Genomic DNA, 18,728 nt, shown 5'->3' on the forward strand with positions numbered 1-18,728 from the left:
TTGTAAATTGCTGTAAGTGTATACTCCGGGTTGCAATCCTTATTAAACAAACTAACCTCTGATCAAAGAAGTTTCCTGTGGTCTCTTGTATAAACATAGGGCTGAATTCCCTTACATGTTCTGTATGTTATCACTATTTCTATTCATTACGAAATAGTAGGCTGATAAATGGACAAATCAGTTGGAGTCGTGCATCTATAACAATTGTTTGCTGACCGCCATAATACCAAAGAAGAAGACCCTTTCCTTCACAACAGCTCTGCTCCGTGAAGCGCAGAAAGCATGAATGCCCTGACTTCTGCCAAGGTTGCATCGTTGTAAATGCTGTATGGCCACTGCAGACGTCGGATTGAACATACATCAGACTTTACTGTTTCACTGCAAGGACAGCGCAGCTGTAATCGGTATTTTATTTACGAGGCCACTCTTACTGGGCCTCAACCAATAAAAATATCTGTTCGCTCAAAGAGAACGTTGTCAGATAAGAAGAGGCAAAGAGGCCATCTCGAGGGCAAATCTGTCGCCCTAGGTCAATGAAAGTGTTGAATTTGGTCAAGCAAAAAACGAATGGCTTATTTGCTATGTGAGGTTTATTTGATCGAATAGAAGTCCCTTAGCCTGCACTCATAAGACCGCTTTAAGCCATTGGCGAGCCATTTTTGCGTCTTCCTTTCAGAGAACCGCTACAAGCCCTATAAAGCCATCTAGCCATGAGCTAATTTGAAAGACAATAGCAAAGAATTTCTGTTTTTGTTGTTTCTATAAATACCTTAGATTTGTGATTTTAATTAGATTTTATTTGCAAATGTAAAAATAATACAACCACACGTGATCCGAAAACACTGAAACATGTAATAATGTACAGTTTAAATAGATTAATGATATAATACAAAACTATTTGCGAGCATAATGACTCCCTTAACCTCCTCACCCACTTGAAGAGAGGTGTTGATGACTATGTACAGTAGGTGGCGGCACCTCTTAAACACCACAGAAGAAGCTGAAAAGCATCAACAGGAAGTTCTTTGTTTCCTGCCTCTATCGAGTTTTCAAATCGAATAGAATTCCACAGGCTTTTGCAGAATGTTTCTATTGTAAGATTAGTCTACATGAGACGTTTATTTGTCACAATTTAAATTGGGTTTTGAGATGTATAAAGGTGTGGTATATATTTTCTTTATCTGGACGCTGTGACAAAGAAAGTAACTGTAGCATACACATTTAATGTCGTTTTTTTTTTGAAGAAACATTGGCTTCCAAGATGGATCGGGTAAGTTTGGTTGACTTTTATTAATAGTATACCTATTGTGGTGTATAAAATGTCTAGGTACAGTTTTCACGTGTGATCTTCCACATCCATGAGTTCGATTTGAACAGCTAGACAAAAGAAACCATAGTGGTAATTTCAGCCAAGTAGCCTACCAGCCTATCGCACACAGATTGATGATACAAGGCAATGCTCAACCAGCAGCAGGTCAAGTCAGAAGCAGGGAGAAATAATTAGGCATAGGCTACACCAAAGATGTATATAAACCCTGGATTGCTGATGCTATGCATTGGCGGTTTGAGACCGAGGTAAAGACAGTTTCAAGTCGGATATTCGCGCTTTCAAACCTCAATAGCTTTCAAACCACTTGAGCCACAGACTCCAAATAAGTGTCATTATGTTGGAATAATTGCGCACAACATTGCACAGGTCTTATTTTCACGATTTGGACATTCATTCGCTTTCCAAAGGACATTCCTTCGCTTTCCATCTACAACAAAAAATAAAATAGAGTTTTTGACCTAATTGTCACATAACAGCTAACCATTCATTATTGAAAATATAACAATCAAACCTGCATTACAAAGACCCCGTAGCTGAAGGTGTCCTGCTGCATGGTGTGAGTTATTTCCCCTCCTTTCCACTTTATGTCCACCCTGTCGTCTATTCCATAGCAGGATCTTCTCATTTTGAAGTATTCTCTTTTTGGAATTCTGATTAGTTATAGGCAACTGAATACACAAGCCAAATTTGTATGCTGTTTTCCTTATCACTATAATCTAGTAGTAATTTATTAGTAGAGGTAATTTCCTATATGCCCAATTCTACACACAGCCTAAATTATAGGCACTGAACCATTTACAGGACAATAATAAAAGTAGCATATAGCATCCAACCCTATCACATAGTGAATAAATGTAGAGCGTTTGTAGACTTTAATAAAAAATATTAAGTGACAGTTTCATCAGTACGTGCTTAAAGAAAGTCATATCACAAAGATCACAGATGACAGTGCCCACCAAATCTATGACAACAGAGAATTAATTGTAAGCACCAAAGTGTGTTGACAAAATAATATCTGAAAATGTCAGTTGTTGAACATAATACTTCTATTTGTAGTAGCAATTTATGATATATGCAGTTGAGGAATATTTCATGTACCAACACTACATGTAGGATGGACATAAGACATTCCCACATACAGTATTTTTTTATTTCTTTTTTTTTATTTCACCTTTATTCAACCAGGTAAGCCAGTTGAGAACAAGTTCTCATTTACAACTGCGACCTGGCCAAGATAATTTTATTTATTTATTTTACCAGGTAAGTTGACTGAGAACACATTCTCATTTACAGCAACGACCTGGGGAATAGTTTCAGGGGAGAGGAGGTCGATGAATGAGCCAATTGTAAGCTGGGGATGATTAGATGGCCATGATGGTATGAGGGCCAGATTGGGAATTTAGCCAGGACACCGGGGTTAACACCCCTACTCTTACGATAATGCAAACCTGTGTGACACAAACAACAACACAGAGTTACACATGGAATAAACAAATGTACAGTCAATAACACAATGGAAAAGTCTATATACAGTGTGTGCAAATGAAGTAAGATTAGGGAGGTAAGGCAATAAATAGGCCATAGTGGCAAAATAGTTACAATTTCGCACATTTTTTATATATTTTTTTAATTTAACCTTTATTTAACCAGGTAAGCTAGTTGAGAACAAGTTCTCATTTACAACTGCGACCTGGCCAAGATAAAGCAAAGCAGTGCGACAGAAACAACACCACAGTTACATGGAATAAACAAGTGTACAGTCAATAACACAATAGAAAAAAAAGAAAGTCTATATACAGTGTGTGCAAATGGCGTGAGGAGGTATGGCAATAAATAGGCCATAGTAGCAAAGTAATTACAATTTAGCAGATTAACACTGGAGTGATAGATGAGCAGATGATGATGATCAGATGATGGTGTGTAAGTAGTGTTATTGGTGTGCAAAAGAGCAGCAAAGTAAATTAAAAACAATATGGGGAGGAGGTAGGTAGATTGGGTGGGCTATTTACAGATGGACTATGTACAGCTGCAGCGATCGGTTAGCTGCTCAGATAGCTGATGTTTAAAGTTAGTGAGGGAAATGTAAGTCTCCAGCTTCAGCAATTTTTGCAATTCGTTCCCGTCACTGGCAGCAGAGAACTGGAAGGAAAGGCGGCCAAAGGAGGTGTTGGCTTTGGGGATGACCAGTGAGATATACCTGCTGGAGCGTGTGCTACGGGTGGGTGTTGTTATCATGACCAGTGAGCTGAGATAAGGCAGAGCTTTACCTAGCATAGACTTGTAGATGACCTGGAGCCAGTGGGTCTGGCGACGAATATGTAGCGAGGGCCAGCCAACTAGAGCATACAGGTCGCAGTGGTGGGTGGTATAAGGTGCTTTGGTAACATAACGAATGGCACTGTGATAGACTGCATCCTTTTTGCTGAGTAGAGTATTGGAAGCTATTTTGTAGATGAAATCGTCGAGGATCGGTAGGATAGTCAGTTTTACTAGGGTAAGTTTGGCGGCGTGAGTGAAGGAGGCTTTGTTGCAAAATAGAAAGCCGATTCTAGATTTGTTCCCTGTGGCTCAGTTGGTAGAGCATGGTGTTTGCAACGCCAGGGTTGTGGGTTCGATTCCCACGGGGGGCCAGTACAAAAAAAAAAATGCATGAAATGAAATGTATGCATTCACTATTGTAAGTCGCTCTGGATAAGAGCGTCTGCTAAATGACTAAAATGTAAATGTAGATTTGATTTTGGATTGGAGATGTTTGATATGAGTCTGGAAGGAGAGTTTACAGTCTAGCCAGACACCTAGGTATTTGTAGTTGTCCACGTATTCTAGGTCAGAACCGTCCAGAGTAGTGATGCTAGTCGAGCGGGCGGGTGTGGGCAGCGAATGGTTAAAAAGCATGCATTTGGTTTTGCTTGCGTTTAAGAGCAGTTGGAGGCCATGGAAGGAGTGTTGTGTAGCATTGAAGCTCGTTTGGAGGTTAGTTATTAACACAGTGTCCAAAGAAGGGCCAGATGTATACAGAATGGTGTCGTCTGCGTAGAGGTGCATCAGGGAATCACCCGTAGCAAGAGAGACATCATTGATATATACAGAGAAAAGAGTCGGCCCAAGAATTGAACTCTGTGGTACCCCCATAGAGACTGCCAGAGGTCCGGACAACAGGCCCTCCGATTTTACACACTGAACTCTATCTGCAAAGTAGTTGGTGAACCAGGCGAGGCAGTCATTTGAGAAACCAAGGCTATTGAGTCTGCCAATAAGAATACGGTGATTGACAGAGTCAAGCCTTGGCCAGGTTGATGGTGGTTATGATATCGTTTTGTACCTTGAGCGTGGCTGAGATGAAAATGGACTAACTAAAGGGTGTGCAATGTGTAGGCCCACTGAGTGGATATTCTGAACCTTGTTTGAAGTCACTAGGTCACATGACCAAGGAGCTATTGAAATTGTACATTTAGAAAATTAATGTAAAATCTTGTGAGACTAAAGGGTGTGCAATATAAAAGGTAAGTCAGTGGACATACTGAACCTTGTTTGAAGTCATTAGGTCACATGACCAAGGAGCTATTGAAATTTTACATTTTGAAAAATTCATGTAAAATCATGTGAGATGAAAATGGACTAACTAAAGGGTGTGCAATGTGTAGGCCCACTGAGTGGACATTCTGAACCTTGTTTGAAGTCATTAGGTCACATGACCAAGGAGCTATTGATATTTTTAATAAAATAAAAATCATGTCAAATCTTGTGAGATGAAAATGGACTAGCTAATGGGTGTGCAATATAGAAGGGTAGTCAGTGGGCATTCTGAACCTTGATTGAAGTCACTAGGTCACATGACCAAGGAGCTATTAAAAAATTAATGTACAAACGTGTGAGATGAAAATGGACAAACTAATATAGAAGGGTAATTTGATTTGTCACTATGTTGACGGTCCCTAACTGCTGTTGGTGGACATAAGGAATATATCTGTCGAATATCCAACCTGAAACTGTCTTTACCTCAGTGCCGTTTTTCTTGTACAATAGAGCCATGTCTTTCTTGTGCCTTTACAGCTTGTTTCTAGCCGAAAGCATTGCAGTTGTGCATCCTATACATTTACATAATCAGGGTTTGGGGTCATTAGCCCTGAGCTATCCCTGTGAATCCACCATGGCTCCTCCCACCTCCAGTAGTAGATCTAGAAGTATTGGAGAGACTACAGAAAGATATGGAGGGTGTTGATCCATCTGATTGGTTTAAGAGATGTCTGGATACTGTGTATCAGAATTTTGTGGCCATTTACACAGATGGTTCAAAAGATCCAAGGACAGGACGTACTGGGTCAGCATTTGTAGTGCAGGAATGTGGGGTGAGACTCAGGAAACGTATTACATATCAACTGGCTCTATATACGGCGGAGATGATGGCCATACTGTTGGCCTTGCAGTGGGTGGAGGAAGTTAAGCCAGAAAGAGTAGTTATTTGCTCTGATTCATGTGCAGTGCTAAGGAGTCTCCCGTCCTTTTATATCACGTAGCAGACAAGACCTGCTTTATGAGGTGCTACAAACCCATGGCAGGAGTAAACAAATGGGTATAGAGATAATATTTACATGGGTCACAGCTCGTGTGGGAGTGGAGGGGAACGAGGCATTTGATGTACTGGCTAAACAAGCATTAGTAGTGGGGATGTTGATGTGGTAGTTTCAATGAGTAAGGCAGAGACAAAAAGCATGATATGGACAGTGAAGGTGGAGAAATGGCAGGAGCAGTGGAAAATAGATACTATGGGCAGGCATTTTATTTCAAGTACAGAGGAAAGTTTGGGAGGGGAGAACGGCAGGAAGGTACAGAAGAGAAGAGGCTATATTTACAAGATTAAGGGTGGGACACAGACAGTTGAATAAAACCTTACATGTGATAGGAAAGCTTCCAACAGGAAAATGTTTGTATTGCCAGGAAACAGAGACAGTGGAGCATGAATTGATACTATTGATACGGTGTGGACATTATTGGAGGGAAAGAGAGAGGATGAGATCTAGTATGAGGGAGAAGGGGATACAGGAAATGAGTTTGAAGAGTATATTGAGTAGAACGTCATTAGATATAGTCTCAAATATATTATATTTTTTAAGAGCAACGGGGCTGGCAGGTAGGATTTAGTTTCTCCCGGTCTCTGGCCCACACTCCAGTACAGTAGGTGGCGGTAACGCACCATAACGTTGAATGCCAACTGCCGATAAAACCCACCAAAGGAGGAGAAGAAAAAGAAAAATAATGATCTCGTCCCCAAGCGCCACACAGCTGGAATGGCGTGCACTGCAGAGTTGTTGACAAATTACTCTGTAAAACGAGGAATGCATTTACTCAATTTAACGAATGGAATGTATTAGTCACTAAACAATTACCACTCAAATAATTACAGTGTATAGGAAATGCATGATAAATTAGACTACTCAGTAAATGACTATCAGCAATAGATTTAACGTGGTTACACGTGTCTTAAATTCAGAACAATCAATCTCTAAGAGAAAAAACTGACACACAGGAGCTTGCTAACAAGTTCACTCTCCTTTTAACCAAATTCAAGCAGAAACTCACGTACAACATGAATTAACATTTCTTTGCCCTTTTCTTGTAAAAAAAAAAAATTGGACAACACCCAGATTATAATCTAATCAACTCAATTTAAATGACAGGACCGTACCTGTGTCACTCCTCTCTTAACTATCCGCCTTCCAACGAACAAAATAAGTTTCCCTTAACAATACATCCATAGCACTTGCAGTACATTAAAACATATCAGAATGCATAGCTCTTTATGAGCTATTCAAACAATCCAAACATTACATTTTAATTCACACAGTAGCGTTCATTTCATACATTTCACGTTTTCGTCTGTCTTTACACCTCAGAAGCATGGAGAAATAATGAGGCCAAGGTTCACCTTACAGTAGCGTTGAGTGGGTAAAATAACATAGTTAAGCAAGTTAATGTTTCCGACATTTTCTAACTACTAAACAACTATTGATTTAGTTACCGCAAAGATGACAGGGGCTGCCTCAACTATTCCAGCACTACTTCAACATAATCTAATCACCTAGGTTTAGTCTACAACAGTGACAACTAAAAGATGCAATTAACGATTTTGTCCCATCAACCTAAGCTAAATATGATGTGTCTATCCATGGTTTGTTGTGCTAGGCAACCTGGCTAAAATGCTCGCTCGATAGCCTTTAATTCATGGCTAACGATGCGCTAGTCCAGCATGTTAATTGCCCCTTTTCAAATTATTACTCTTTTTTTGACTAGTTACTTTTATACGCATCTCACTACCTACACATTTTCAAAAAATGTCATTTGGACAATTATTATTATTATAATATATTCCATTCCATTATAGTCGTGAGTTTAGAGTATTTTCTGTACCTGTTTAGCTCAAATTCTTGCTTTGGATTAAAACAACACTTGTTTTTATTTATCCTAAATTTGATCAGGGAGTCAGAGATATAGCTTCCATAAAGTGACCTTTGGACTTGTCGGATTGACACATTTTGTAGATGCATCATTTTTTATTACATTGATCATTTCTCGCTCTCACGTGCACATTTCCGTCCATTAAGAACGAATGATGTGCGACCTTTTTGTAGCTTTTCTGATACTAATTTATTTTCAGCTTCATCTCAGAGTTCTATCAAACCTGGTCAGCAACTCTGTTGCTTGGCAACAATACAGCTGCTATTAGCTAACGTTAGCTTGCTTGTCCAAAGTCCAGCAGCTAGCCTCTGTAGCTAGCTAACGAACAGGCAAAGAAAGTTAACTAGCTGTAATTGTTTATGGAAGGGTTGTTACGCAAATAACTGCAGCCATTAGTTAGCCAGCAGACAACGACAGCTGTCAACGATAGCTAGTTCATGTCTAAATGGCAGTCCTACATTTTTCCACAAAACATGGTTAGCTAGTTACATCAGTTCAAAACCAAATTGTCACGCTGCCACCTTACAATGCATGCAATGGACTTCTGCAACGTGTCGTGGTAGTTATTCTAATCAAAAGGAGAGACTTTTAGATTTCTACAAAATCATCAAACTTTATTAAAAATTACTGCAGTAATGGAGCGTTAACGGTCACCCAATGGTGTAGAGTTAAAAGCCCAAATAAGCAGGGGTAGGTTACAACTTTTTATAGTCCTCCTGATTCCTCATGAAAAAGATGTGAAATTATACAAGGGCTTTCAAGCAACAGACAGCAAGATTTACATGGTGCCAAATGTCTGTCTCTAGGTCATTTACTACTTGTTTATACAGAAATGATAATGCATAGGACACTGGGTCCTTCCCACAACAGATGAAATCCAGTGTCCATTTGTGATGTGGGAGAGAAACTGGAGGTTGAGTTTGCCTGGCCCTGGCAGACAGACCAGCATTTCACACAGACACTAATCACTAATCATGCAGTGGAGTGTAGTCTTATCACCAAGGCATTGTAAATCAACTGCCAGCATTAAGCCTCAGAGGCTCCTCTCACGCCAATAGACAGTGTGAAAGTACTAATTGAAGAATATTCTAATATAAAAGGTCATTTGAATAACAATGTTGTAATTTCTACCACAAACGCTAGCTAGCTACGCTATAGTTCAAGCTTATGGTAAGAGCTAGCCATATTTCACTGTCAGACAGGACACAACTCCAACTGTAGCTGAGAAAACAAATAAAATCAGATTGTACTGGTCACATACACATACTTAGCAGATCTTATTGCAGGTGTAGCGAAATGCTTGTGTTCCTAGTTCCAACAGTGCAGTAATATCTAACATTTCACAACAATAACGTTACACATCTAAAATAATGGAATTCAGAAATATGTTAATATTAGTCCAGAGTATAAATACAGTACATTCATAAGTATGTGGCCACCCCTTCAAATGATTGGATTTGGCTATTTCAGCCACACGCGTTGCTGACAGGTGTATACAATTGAGCACACAGTCATGCAACCTCCATAGACACACATTGGCAGTGGAATGGCCTTACTGAAGAGTTCAGTGACTTTCAACGTGGCACCATAATAGGATTCCACCTTTCCAACAAGTCAGTTTGTTAAATTTCTGCCCTGCTAGAGCTTCCCCGGTTAACTGTAAGTGCTGTTATTGTGAAGTAGAACGTCTAGGAGCAACAATGGCTCAATCGAGAAGGGTATGCCACACAAGATCACAGAACGGGACCACCGAGTACTGAAGCGCGCAGCGAGTAAAAATCGTCCGTCCTCAGTTGCAACACTCCCCACCGAGTTCCAAACTGCCTCTGGACGCAACGTCAGCACAATAACTGTTCGTCGGGAGTTTCATGAAATGGGTTTCAATAGCTGAGCAGCTGCACTCAAGCCTAAGATCACCATGTGCAATCCCAAGCGTCGGCTGGAGTGGTGTGAGGCTCGCCGCCGATGGACCAATCTGGGTTTGGCGGATGCCAGGAGAACGCTACCTGCCCCAATGCATAGTGCCACCTGTAAAGTTTGGTGGAGGAGGAATAATTGTCTGGGAATGTTTTTTCGTGGTTTGGGTTTGGCCCCTTAGTTACAGTGAAGGGAGTTCTAGAATGACATTCTAGACGTTCCTGTGCTTCCAACTTTGTGGCAACAGTTTGGGGAAGGCCCTTTCCTGTTTCAGCATGACATTGTCAACGTCCATACAGAAATGGTTTGTTGAGATAGGTGTGGAAGAACTTGACTGGCCCGCACAGAGCCCTGGCCTCAACCCCATAAAACACTTTTGGGCTGAATTGGAACGCAGACCGCAAGCCAGGCTTAATTAGCCGACATCCGTGGCCGACCTCACTAATGCTCGTGGCTGACAAAAAAAAGCACCGTTCTGAAGGTAGCTCCCTCGGGGCAGTCCCGGTAGATCTCTTATATACTGGTTACAGACATGTTACATAGTCATCGTTCATAGGGTTGGTTCCGGCATGTGTCTGGCACCGTCACCTGTCTTGACTTATAGAACATATTCTGGACGATCTACCAGATGCTCCTAAGGATGGGGTCATATCTTTACCAAGCACAGGCAGGAACCAAGGATTATTTATGACAAAATGAACATTTAAGGCTACTCTTCACATAATATTTTTCATCACAGGATGTATAGACATTATGGACAGTATGTGGATAGAATATTTAGCATAACTGTAGAATACTTATTATTGAATTTTGTGTGTGTATATATATATACAGCAATAGTTGAATAGGATGGCCTTGACTAGAATACAGTATATACATATGATGTGGTTAAAACAGTATGTAAACATTATTAAAGTGACCAGTGGTCCATGTCTACTTACAAAGGGCAGCAGCCTCTAAGGTGCATGGTAGCCCAACTGGGTAGTGGTGAGCTAGTGACAGTTACTAAGTTCAAGGCAGGGTACTGGGTGCAGGCTGGCTAGTGATTTAACAGTCCGATGGCCTTGAGATAGAAGCCGTTTTTCAGGCTCTATGTCCCAGCTTTGATGCACCTGTACTGACCTCGCCTTCTGGATGATAGCGGGGTGAACAGGCTGTGGCTCGGGTGGTTGATGACCTTGATGATCTTTTTGGTCTTCCTGTGACATTGGATGCTTAACTGTCCTGGAGGCAGGCATTGTGCCCCGGTGATACGTTGGGCAGACCGCACCACCCCCTGGAGAGCCCTGAAGTTGCAAACGGTGTAGTTGCTGTACCAGGCGGTGATACAGCCCGACAGGATGCTCTCTATGGTGCATCTGTAAACGTTTGTGGGTCTTAGGGGCCAAGCTGAATTTCTTCAGCCTCCTGAGGTTGAAGAGGCGCTGTTCAGCCTTCTTCACCACATTGTCTGTGTGGATGGACCATTTCAGATTGTCAGTGATGCGTACACAAAGGAACTTGACCATCCCCGTCGATGTGGATGGGCAGAGAGTAGCAGATTGGAGTCGTGATCTGATTTGCCGAAGGGAGGGCGGAGGAGGGCAAATACACATGTAAACAGCATGTTGTGCACTGCAGTTCGAACATCCAGAACAGATTCCAGTATGCTCCTTCTCCTGTCTTGACATTTTTATCCAAATCTGCTGATCAACAGTGCCAAACTAACAACTCTGCCATTAGACAGGCTTGATTGCATCTACAGCTCTGATCTGGATGGTGGACTAGCCAATGTGTTGGATATTTGTCAACGGCCATTCCAGTGGTGTGGTGCTTGGGGTGGGGGAGGGGCTAAAGCCCCCCAAACCCTGATTATATAAATGCATAGGGTGCATAACTCTGCAATGCTTTAGGCTAGAACAAGCTGTAAAAGGCACCAGAAAGACGTGGCTCTATTGTACATAGGGATAACTCTATAAATTGACATTCATTTAATTTAGGGTGGAAGGTAAAACCAAATAATTTATGGAATTGGCTCTAAATACTAGGGGGTGTGGCAGGTAGCCTAGTGGTTTGAGCGTTGGACTAGTAACCCAAAGGTTTCAAGATTGAATCCCTGAGCTGACAGGGTACAAATCTGTCATTCTGCCCCTGAACAAGGCAGTTAACCCACTGTTCCTAGGCCGTCATTGTAAATAAGAAAATGTTCTTAACTGACTTGTCTAGTTAAATAAAGGTAGAAAAAATACTACATCATAATGAGCAGCAGCAGGTCAGGTGTTTTGGTTTTTCCTCTGGTTATATTGACAAATCACGATTCGGCAGAGGTTGGCGTCCATCTCTTAAGCTCACCTCCTAACACGTATGAACCCAGAACTAAATCGAGCAGCTGACCAATTACGAGAGACATTAGTTCTGGGTTAACCAAGACTAACTCAGGGGTGATAGATGTGTTCAACTCCAATGAATGCTCAATCAAAGATTCTGAACATAAGACAGGGGGCATTACAAGTATCACTTCCATTTAGAAAAATTTGCCAAAGTGATTAGAAAATAACGCTACATTTGTGGAAAGTAGTGAACGATGACACACTTCAGGAAAATGGTGCATCCTTATAATATCTCCAATCAGATTTAGACTAAAGTAATCAAATGCTTGGTCTAATGATATTCTATGTACAATACTTCCTGTGGTCACCAGGACAGAGCTAGCCCGTCCCCCTCCAACCTGCCAGAGTCCCCTGGTCACAACTCTCCTGGTAGCACCTTACTGCTGGGTCTGAAGAGGGTGTCTGTGGGGCTGGTCGACTGCAGGAAAACACCAGGGCAGAGTGGAACTGTGAGAGGGGGGCACGAGGATGAGGGAGATTTGATTTCATCAAGTAAGAACAATGGCGTGTGTGGATGAGACTTTTCTGCAACTTCTGTTAATTGATTGATAAGCAGTATACACTCAGTAGACAGTAAATTGTTGACCCAGTTTCGTGAATGGGGGGGGGGGGTTTACCTAATAAACTGGCCACTGAGTGTATATTGATCATAAGGGCAGCAGGTAGGTTAGTGGTTAAGAGCGTTCGGCCACTACTAAAGGTTGCTGGTATGAATCTCTGAGCCGACAATGTGAAAAATCTGTCTGCCCTTGAGCAAGGTACTTAACCCTAATTTCTCCTGTAAGTCTGCTAAATAGTATTTGTTTATGGACTCATATTGACAACCTAGTTATTTAATGTTATTGTTTTACAGGGGAAACCCCGTACCGTTCTCTCAGTGGGAGGGGCTTATCATCTGGGGAGCCTCAACAGCATCATGTTGCTGACGAGACAGAGAAGAGTCTCTCCAGATCAGAACATCTCAAGAAGCACCAGCAGAGACGTACAGGGAAGAAACCTCACCACTGCTGCTCTGACTGTGGGAAGAGTTTCACTAGCCGGAGTGGCTTCATTATTCACTGTGATCAGTGTGGGAAGAGTTTTGCTGCATCTAACACCTTCAAATCTAATGTAAGAATTTGTACAAAGGAGAAGTCTTACCCCTGCCTTGATTGTGGGAAAAGCTTTGTTAGTGCAGGAGTCCTAACCATACACAAGCGTGTACACACTGGAGAGAAGCCTTATAGCTGTGATCAGTGTGGAAAGAGCTTCAATCAGTCAGTCCACCTGACTACACACCAGCTAATACACACTGGTGTGAAGCCTTATAACTGTGATCAGTGTGGAAAGAGCTTTGCTGTATCAGAAAAACTAACTATACACCAGCGAATACACACAGGAGAGAAGCCTTATAGATGTGATCAGTGTGGAAGGGGCTTTTCTCAATCAGTAACCCGGAATATACACCAGCGAATACACACAGGAGAGAAGCCTTATAGCTGTGATCAGTGTGAGAAGAGCTTTGCTGTATCAGAAAAACTAACTATACACCAGCGAACACACACTGGAGAGAAACCTTACAGCTGTGGTCAGTGTGGGAAGATCTTTGCTGTAGTTTCCTCCCTGATTAGACACCAGGTAACACACACTGGAGAGAGAACGTATGTCTGTCTATGTGGGAAGAGCTTTGGTCTAGCTTCCTCCCTGACTACACACCAGCGAACACACACTGGAGAGAAGCCTTACAGCTGTGATCATTGTGGAAGGGGCTTTTCTCAATCAGTAAACCGGAATATACACCAGCGAACACACACAGGAGAGAAGCCTTATTGCTGTGATCAGTGTGGAAAGAGCTTTGCTCTAGCTTCCACCCTGACTGCACACCAGCGAACACACACTGGAGAGAAGCCTTATTGCTGTGATCAGTGTGGAAAGAGCTTCAATCAGGTATGCAACCTGACTAAACACCAGCGAACACACACTGGAGAGAAGCCTTATAGCTGTGATCATTGTGGAAAGTGCTTTGCTCAATCTGGGAGCCTGACTGCACACCAGCAAACACACTGGACAGAAGCCTTATATCTGTGATCAGTGTGGGAAGCGCTTCAGTCAATAAGGGACCCTTTATTCACACCAGTGAACACACACTGGAGAAGGAACCTTATGACTGTCTAGGTGGGAAGAACTTTGTTTATTTAGGGTCAATGAGTAAAAAACAGAAAGCACAAACATGCTGGATTTCATCTTCTTTCCTTCCGGCACCGGTTCCAGATCCCTAAATAAAGGATCAATAGAAAACATCTAGTGAACAGTCATATCCATCTCCCATTCTTAAACAGTTGCCGTAGTCTGATCACCATGGTAACCTCTGTGCAGCATAATATGCAGTTCTGATCTAGGATCAGGTCTCCCCTGTGTTTATGTAATATCACACATTGGGATCTAAATGGATAAATGTTATCATAGAAAATGTCATAGTGAACCTGTGTGGGGGGGTGTTGATAATTGTATCTTTCATACACTCAGGATACTATTATTATTAAATGTCATTATGTAGAATAATGTTTCAACAATAGGTGTATATTCATGTATTCAATTGCTCAATGAATTCAATCCATTATCTTCTAAATAAGAAGTTATCACTTAAATTTTTATATTGATTGAAATGAAACTAAATCGAATCCATAATGTATTGGATAACAATTTCCATGAGGTCAAGGCAAGAACTATGCATACTGTGTCTTGTAACAACGGTTAATGTAATAACTTTTAGATTTATAATGTAATAAAACTGGTAAATGTAATATATTGTTGGTTAATATGATAAAATGTTGAATTGTTGTCGTAATAAGTTACGGTACCAGTTAACAACTTTTTTAATGAATAATGTAATGACTTCAAGCGATCATGTAATAACACCTAAACCAATGTTTTGTTACTACACTAATGTTAATGCACATATCACCCTCCACTAATTGCAAACCCACACACACAAACCTATGCACTTGTACTCTTACACAAGCACATACACACAGTTATAGACACGCATTGATTTGAAAAAAATAAATCAACAATTAATCTAGTTCTTATAGTCAATTAGACAGGGTGCTCGGTCAGGCAAGCGGAAGAAGGATTGGGAAACTGCAAATAACAATAAGCTGAACTCCACCTAGCAGAAACATCTTTGTATTAGCAACTATTAATTATGAGCTGATATTGTATTATAGTTAAGGGACATCACCCTGGGTGGGGTGAACCATAGTAGGGGATAAAAAGGGAAAACACCATCTTTAGAACTGAGTGTGTTGTTTGTAAATTGCTGTAAGTGTATACTCCGGGTTGCAATCCTTATTAAACAAACTAACCTCTGATCAAAGAAGTTTCCTGTGGTCTCTTGTATAAACATAGGGCTGAATTCCCTTACATGTTCTGTATGTTATCACTATTTCTATTCATTACGAAATAGTAGGCTGATAAATGGACAAATCAGTTTGAGTCGTGCATCTATAACAATTGTTTGCAGACCGCCAGAATACCAAAGAAGAAGACCCCTTCACAACAGCTCTGCCTTGCTCCCAGACAGACTAAACTTTTTTGCTCGATTTGAGGACAATACAGTGCCACTGACACGGCCCGCTACCAAAACCTGCGGGCTCTCCTTCACTGTAGCCAACGTGAGTAAAACATTTAAACGTGTTAACCCTCGCAAGGCTGCAGGCCCAGACGGCATTCCCGGCCGCATCCTCAGTGCATGCGCAGACCAGCTGGCTGGTGTGTTTACAGACATATTCAATCAATCCTTATCCCAGTCTGCTGTCCCCACATGCTTCAAGAGGGCCCCCATTGTTCCTGTTCCCAAGAAAGCTAAGGTAACTGAGCTAAATGACTACCGCCCTGTAGCACTCACTTCCGTCATCATGAAGTGCTTTGAGAGACTAGTCAAGGACCATATCACCTCCACCCTACCTGACACCCTAGACCCACTCCAATTTGCTTACCAACCCAATAGGTCCACAGACGACGCAATCGCCATCACACTGCACACTGCCCTAACCCATCTGGACAAGAGGAATACCTATGTAAGAATGCTGTTCATCGATTACAGCTCAGCATTTAACACCATAGTACCCTCCAAACTCGTCATTAAGCTCGAGACCCTGGGTCTCGACCCCGCCCTGTGCAACTGGGTCCTGGACTTCCTGACGGGCCGCCCCTAGGTGGTGAGGGTAGGTAACAACATTCCACCCCGCTGATCCGCAACACTGGGTCCCCACAAGGGTGCGTTCTCAGCACTCTCCTGTACTCTCTGTTCACCCACGACTGCGTGGCCATGCACACTTCCAACTCAATCATCAAGTTTGCAGACGACACTACAGTGGTAGGCTTGATTACCAACAATGACGAGACGGTCTACAGGGAGGAGGTGACGGCCCTCGGAGTGTGGTGTCAGGAAAATAACCTCACACTCAATGTCAACAAAACAAAGGAGATGATCGTGGACTTCAGGAAACAGCAGAGGGAGCAGCCCCCTATCTACATTGACGGGACAGTAGTGGAGAGGGTGGAGAGTTGTAAGTTCCTCTGCGTACACGTCACGGACAAACTGAAATGGTCCACCCACACAGACAGCGTGGTGAAGAAGGCGCGGGCAGGTGCGGGCAGCAGGCAGGTGCTGGCAGCGATTGGTTGAAGAGCATGCATTTAGTTTTACTTGCATTTAAGAGCAAGAAGGGCCAGAAGTGTCATCTGCGTAGAAGTGGATCAGAGAATCACCAGCCGCAAGAGCGACATCATTGATATGGGGCAGCAGGTAGCCTAGTGGTTAGAGCGTTGGACTTGTAACCGAAAGGTTGCAAGATCGAATCCCCAAGCTGGCTAGGTAAAAATCTGTTGTTCTGCCCCTGAACAAGGCAGTTTACCCACTGTTTCTAAGCCGTCATTGAAAATTAGACTTTGTTCTTAACTGACTTGCCTAGTTAAATAAAGGAAAAATAAAATAAATACAGAGAAAAGAATTGAACCCTGTGGCACCCCCATAGAGACTGCCAGAGGTCTGGACAACAGGCCCTCTGATTTGACACACTGAACTCTATCTGAGAAGTAGTTGGTGAACCAGGCGAGGCAGTCATTTGAGAAATCAAGGCTGTTGAGTCTGCTGATAAGTTCCTAACTTCCCTGAAACATATTTGCACATTGCGGGGGCTATTCGATGCTAATGCAGTACGCCACAGGGATGTTTTTGTGCTGGTCAAGGGCAGTCAGGTCTGGAGTGAACCAGGATGGTAATCTGTTCTTAGTTCTACATTTTTTGAAAGGGGCATGCTTATTTAAGATTGTGAGGAAATTATTTTTAAAGAACGACCAGGCATCCTCGACTGACGGGATGAGGTCAATATCCTTCCAGGATACCTGGGCCAGGTCAATTAGAAAGGCCTGCTCGCAGAAGTGTTTTAGGGAGCGTTTGACAGTGATCGTTTGACCACGGACCCATTACGGACGCAGACAATGAGGCAGTGATCGCTAAGATCCTGGTTGAAGACAGCAGAGGTGTATTTAGAGGGCAGGTTGGTCAGGATGATATCTATGAGGGTGCCCGAGTTTACGGATTTGGGGTTGTACCTAGTAGTTTCTATGATAATTTGGGTGAGATTGAGGGCATCTATCTTGGATTGTAGGACGGCCAGGGTGTTAAGCATATCCCAGTTTAAGTCACCTAAAAGTACACTCTGAAGATAAATGGGGGGCAATTAATTCACATAGGGTGTCCAGGGCGCAGCTGGGGGCTGAGGGGGGTCTGTAACATGTGGCAACGGTGAGAGACTTATTTCTGGAAAGGTGGATTTTGAAAAGTAGAAGCTAGAACTGTTTGGACACAGACCTGGATAGCATGACAGAACTCTGCAGTAGATTGCAACTCCACTCCCTTTGGCAGTTCTGTCTTGGGGGAAAATGTATACACATGCATAGAGGCATTTTTCAGCTATGATTGTACCACTTCGAATCCAGAATGGATATGACAACGTAATACACCCTTACAACAATCTACTTTTATCTGGTAAACTGCTACTGTGGGTCAAGAAAAGAGCCCCAATTAGGGGTTAGTGTACTCCAGTAAAAAAGGGCTGGTTTAGATTAAAAACTATTGCCCTGTGTCCACGTTCATAGGGGCATGAGAGACTAGTCAGTGGTAGAATTTGGCCCTTTATTGGCCCAAACACCCACAAGGTTGAGGTTACTCATGGACCGTAATTAGTAATTTTTTTGTTTGTTGCATTGAGTCTTCTTACTGTCCAAGAATAGGATCCAGTGTTAGGAAATATTTGTTCCCATAAATACAAAGGAGGATGATGTACCCGTGTCACTCCTCTTAACTATCCGCCTTCCAACGAACAAAATAAGTTTCCCTTAACAATACATCCATAGCACTTGCAGTACAGTAAAACATATCAGAATGCGTAGCTCTTTATGAGCTACTGAAACAATCCAAACAACCCCCTTGGGTTGTGCCGTGGCGGAGATCTTTGTGGGCTATACTCGGCCTCGTCTCAGGATGGTAAGTTGGTGGTTGAAGGTATCCCTCTAGTGGTGTGGGGGCTGTGCTTTGGGAAAGTGGGTGGGGTTATATCCTTCCTGTTTGGCCCTGTCCGGGGGTATCATCGGATGGGGCCACAGTGTCT

At 42.4% G+C, this 18,728-nt stretch overlaps 1 protein-coding gene across 1 annotated transcript; it reads left to right on the forward strand.

The window, feature by feature from the left end:
* Positions 1-1,015: 1,015 nt before the first annotated feature.
* LOC106601475 (uncharacterized) lies at positions 1,016-15,446 on the forward strand. Its single transcript, XM_082972887.1, has 3 exons — positions 1,016-1,270; positions 12,384-12,564; positions 12,926-15,446. The coding sequence occupies exons 1-3, from the start codon at positions 1,262-1,264 to the stop codon at positions 14,137-14,139; spliced, it is 1,404 nt and encodes a 467-aa protein (XP_082829013.1). The 5' UTR covers positions 1,016-1,261; the 3' UTR covers positions 14,140-15,446.
* Positions 15,447-18,728: the final 3,282 nt, after the last annotated feature.

This window comes from Salmo salar, chromosome 03 (assembly GCF_965601325.2).
Source record: "Salmo salar chromosome 03, fSalSal1, whole genome shotgun sequence".
NCBI classification, from domain to species: Eukaryota; Metazoa; Chordata; class Actinopteri; order Salmoniformes; family Salmonidae; genus Salmo; species Salmo salar.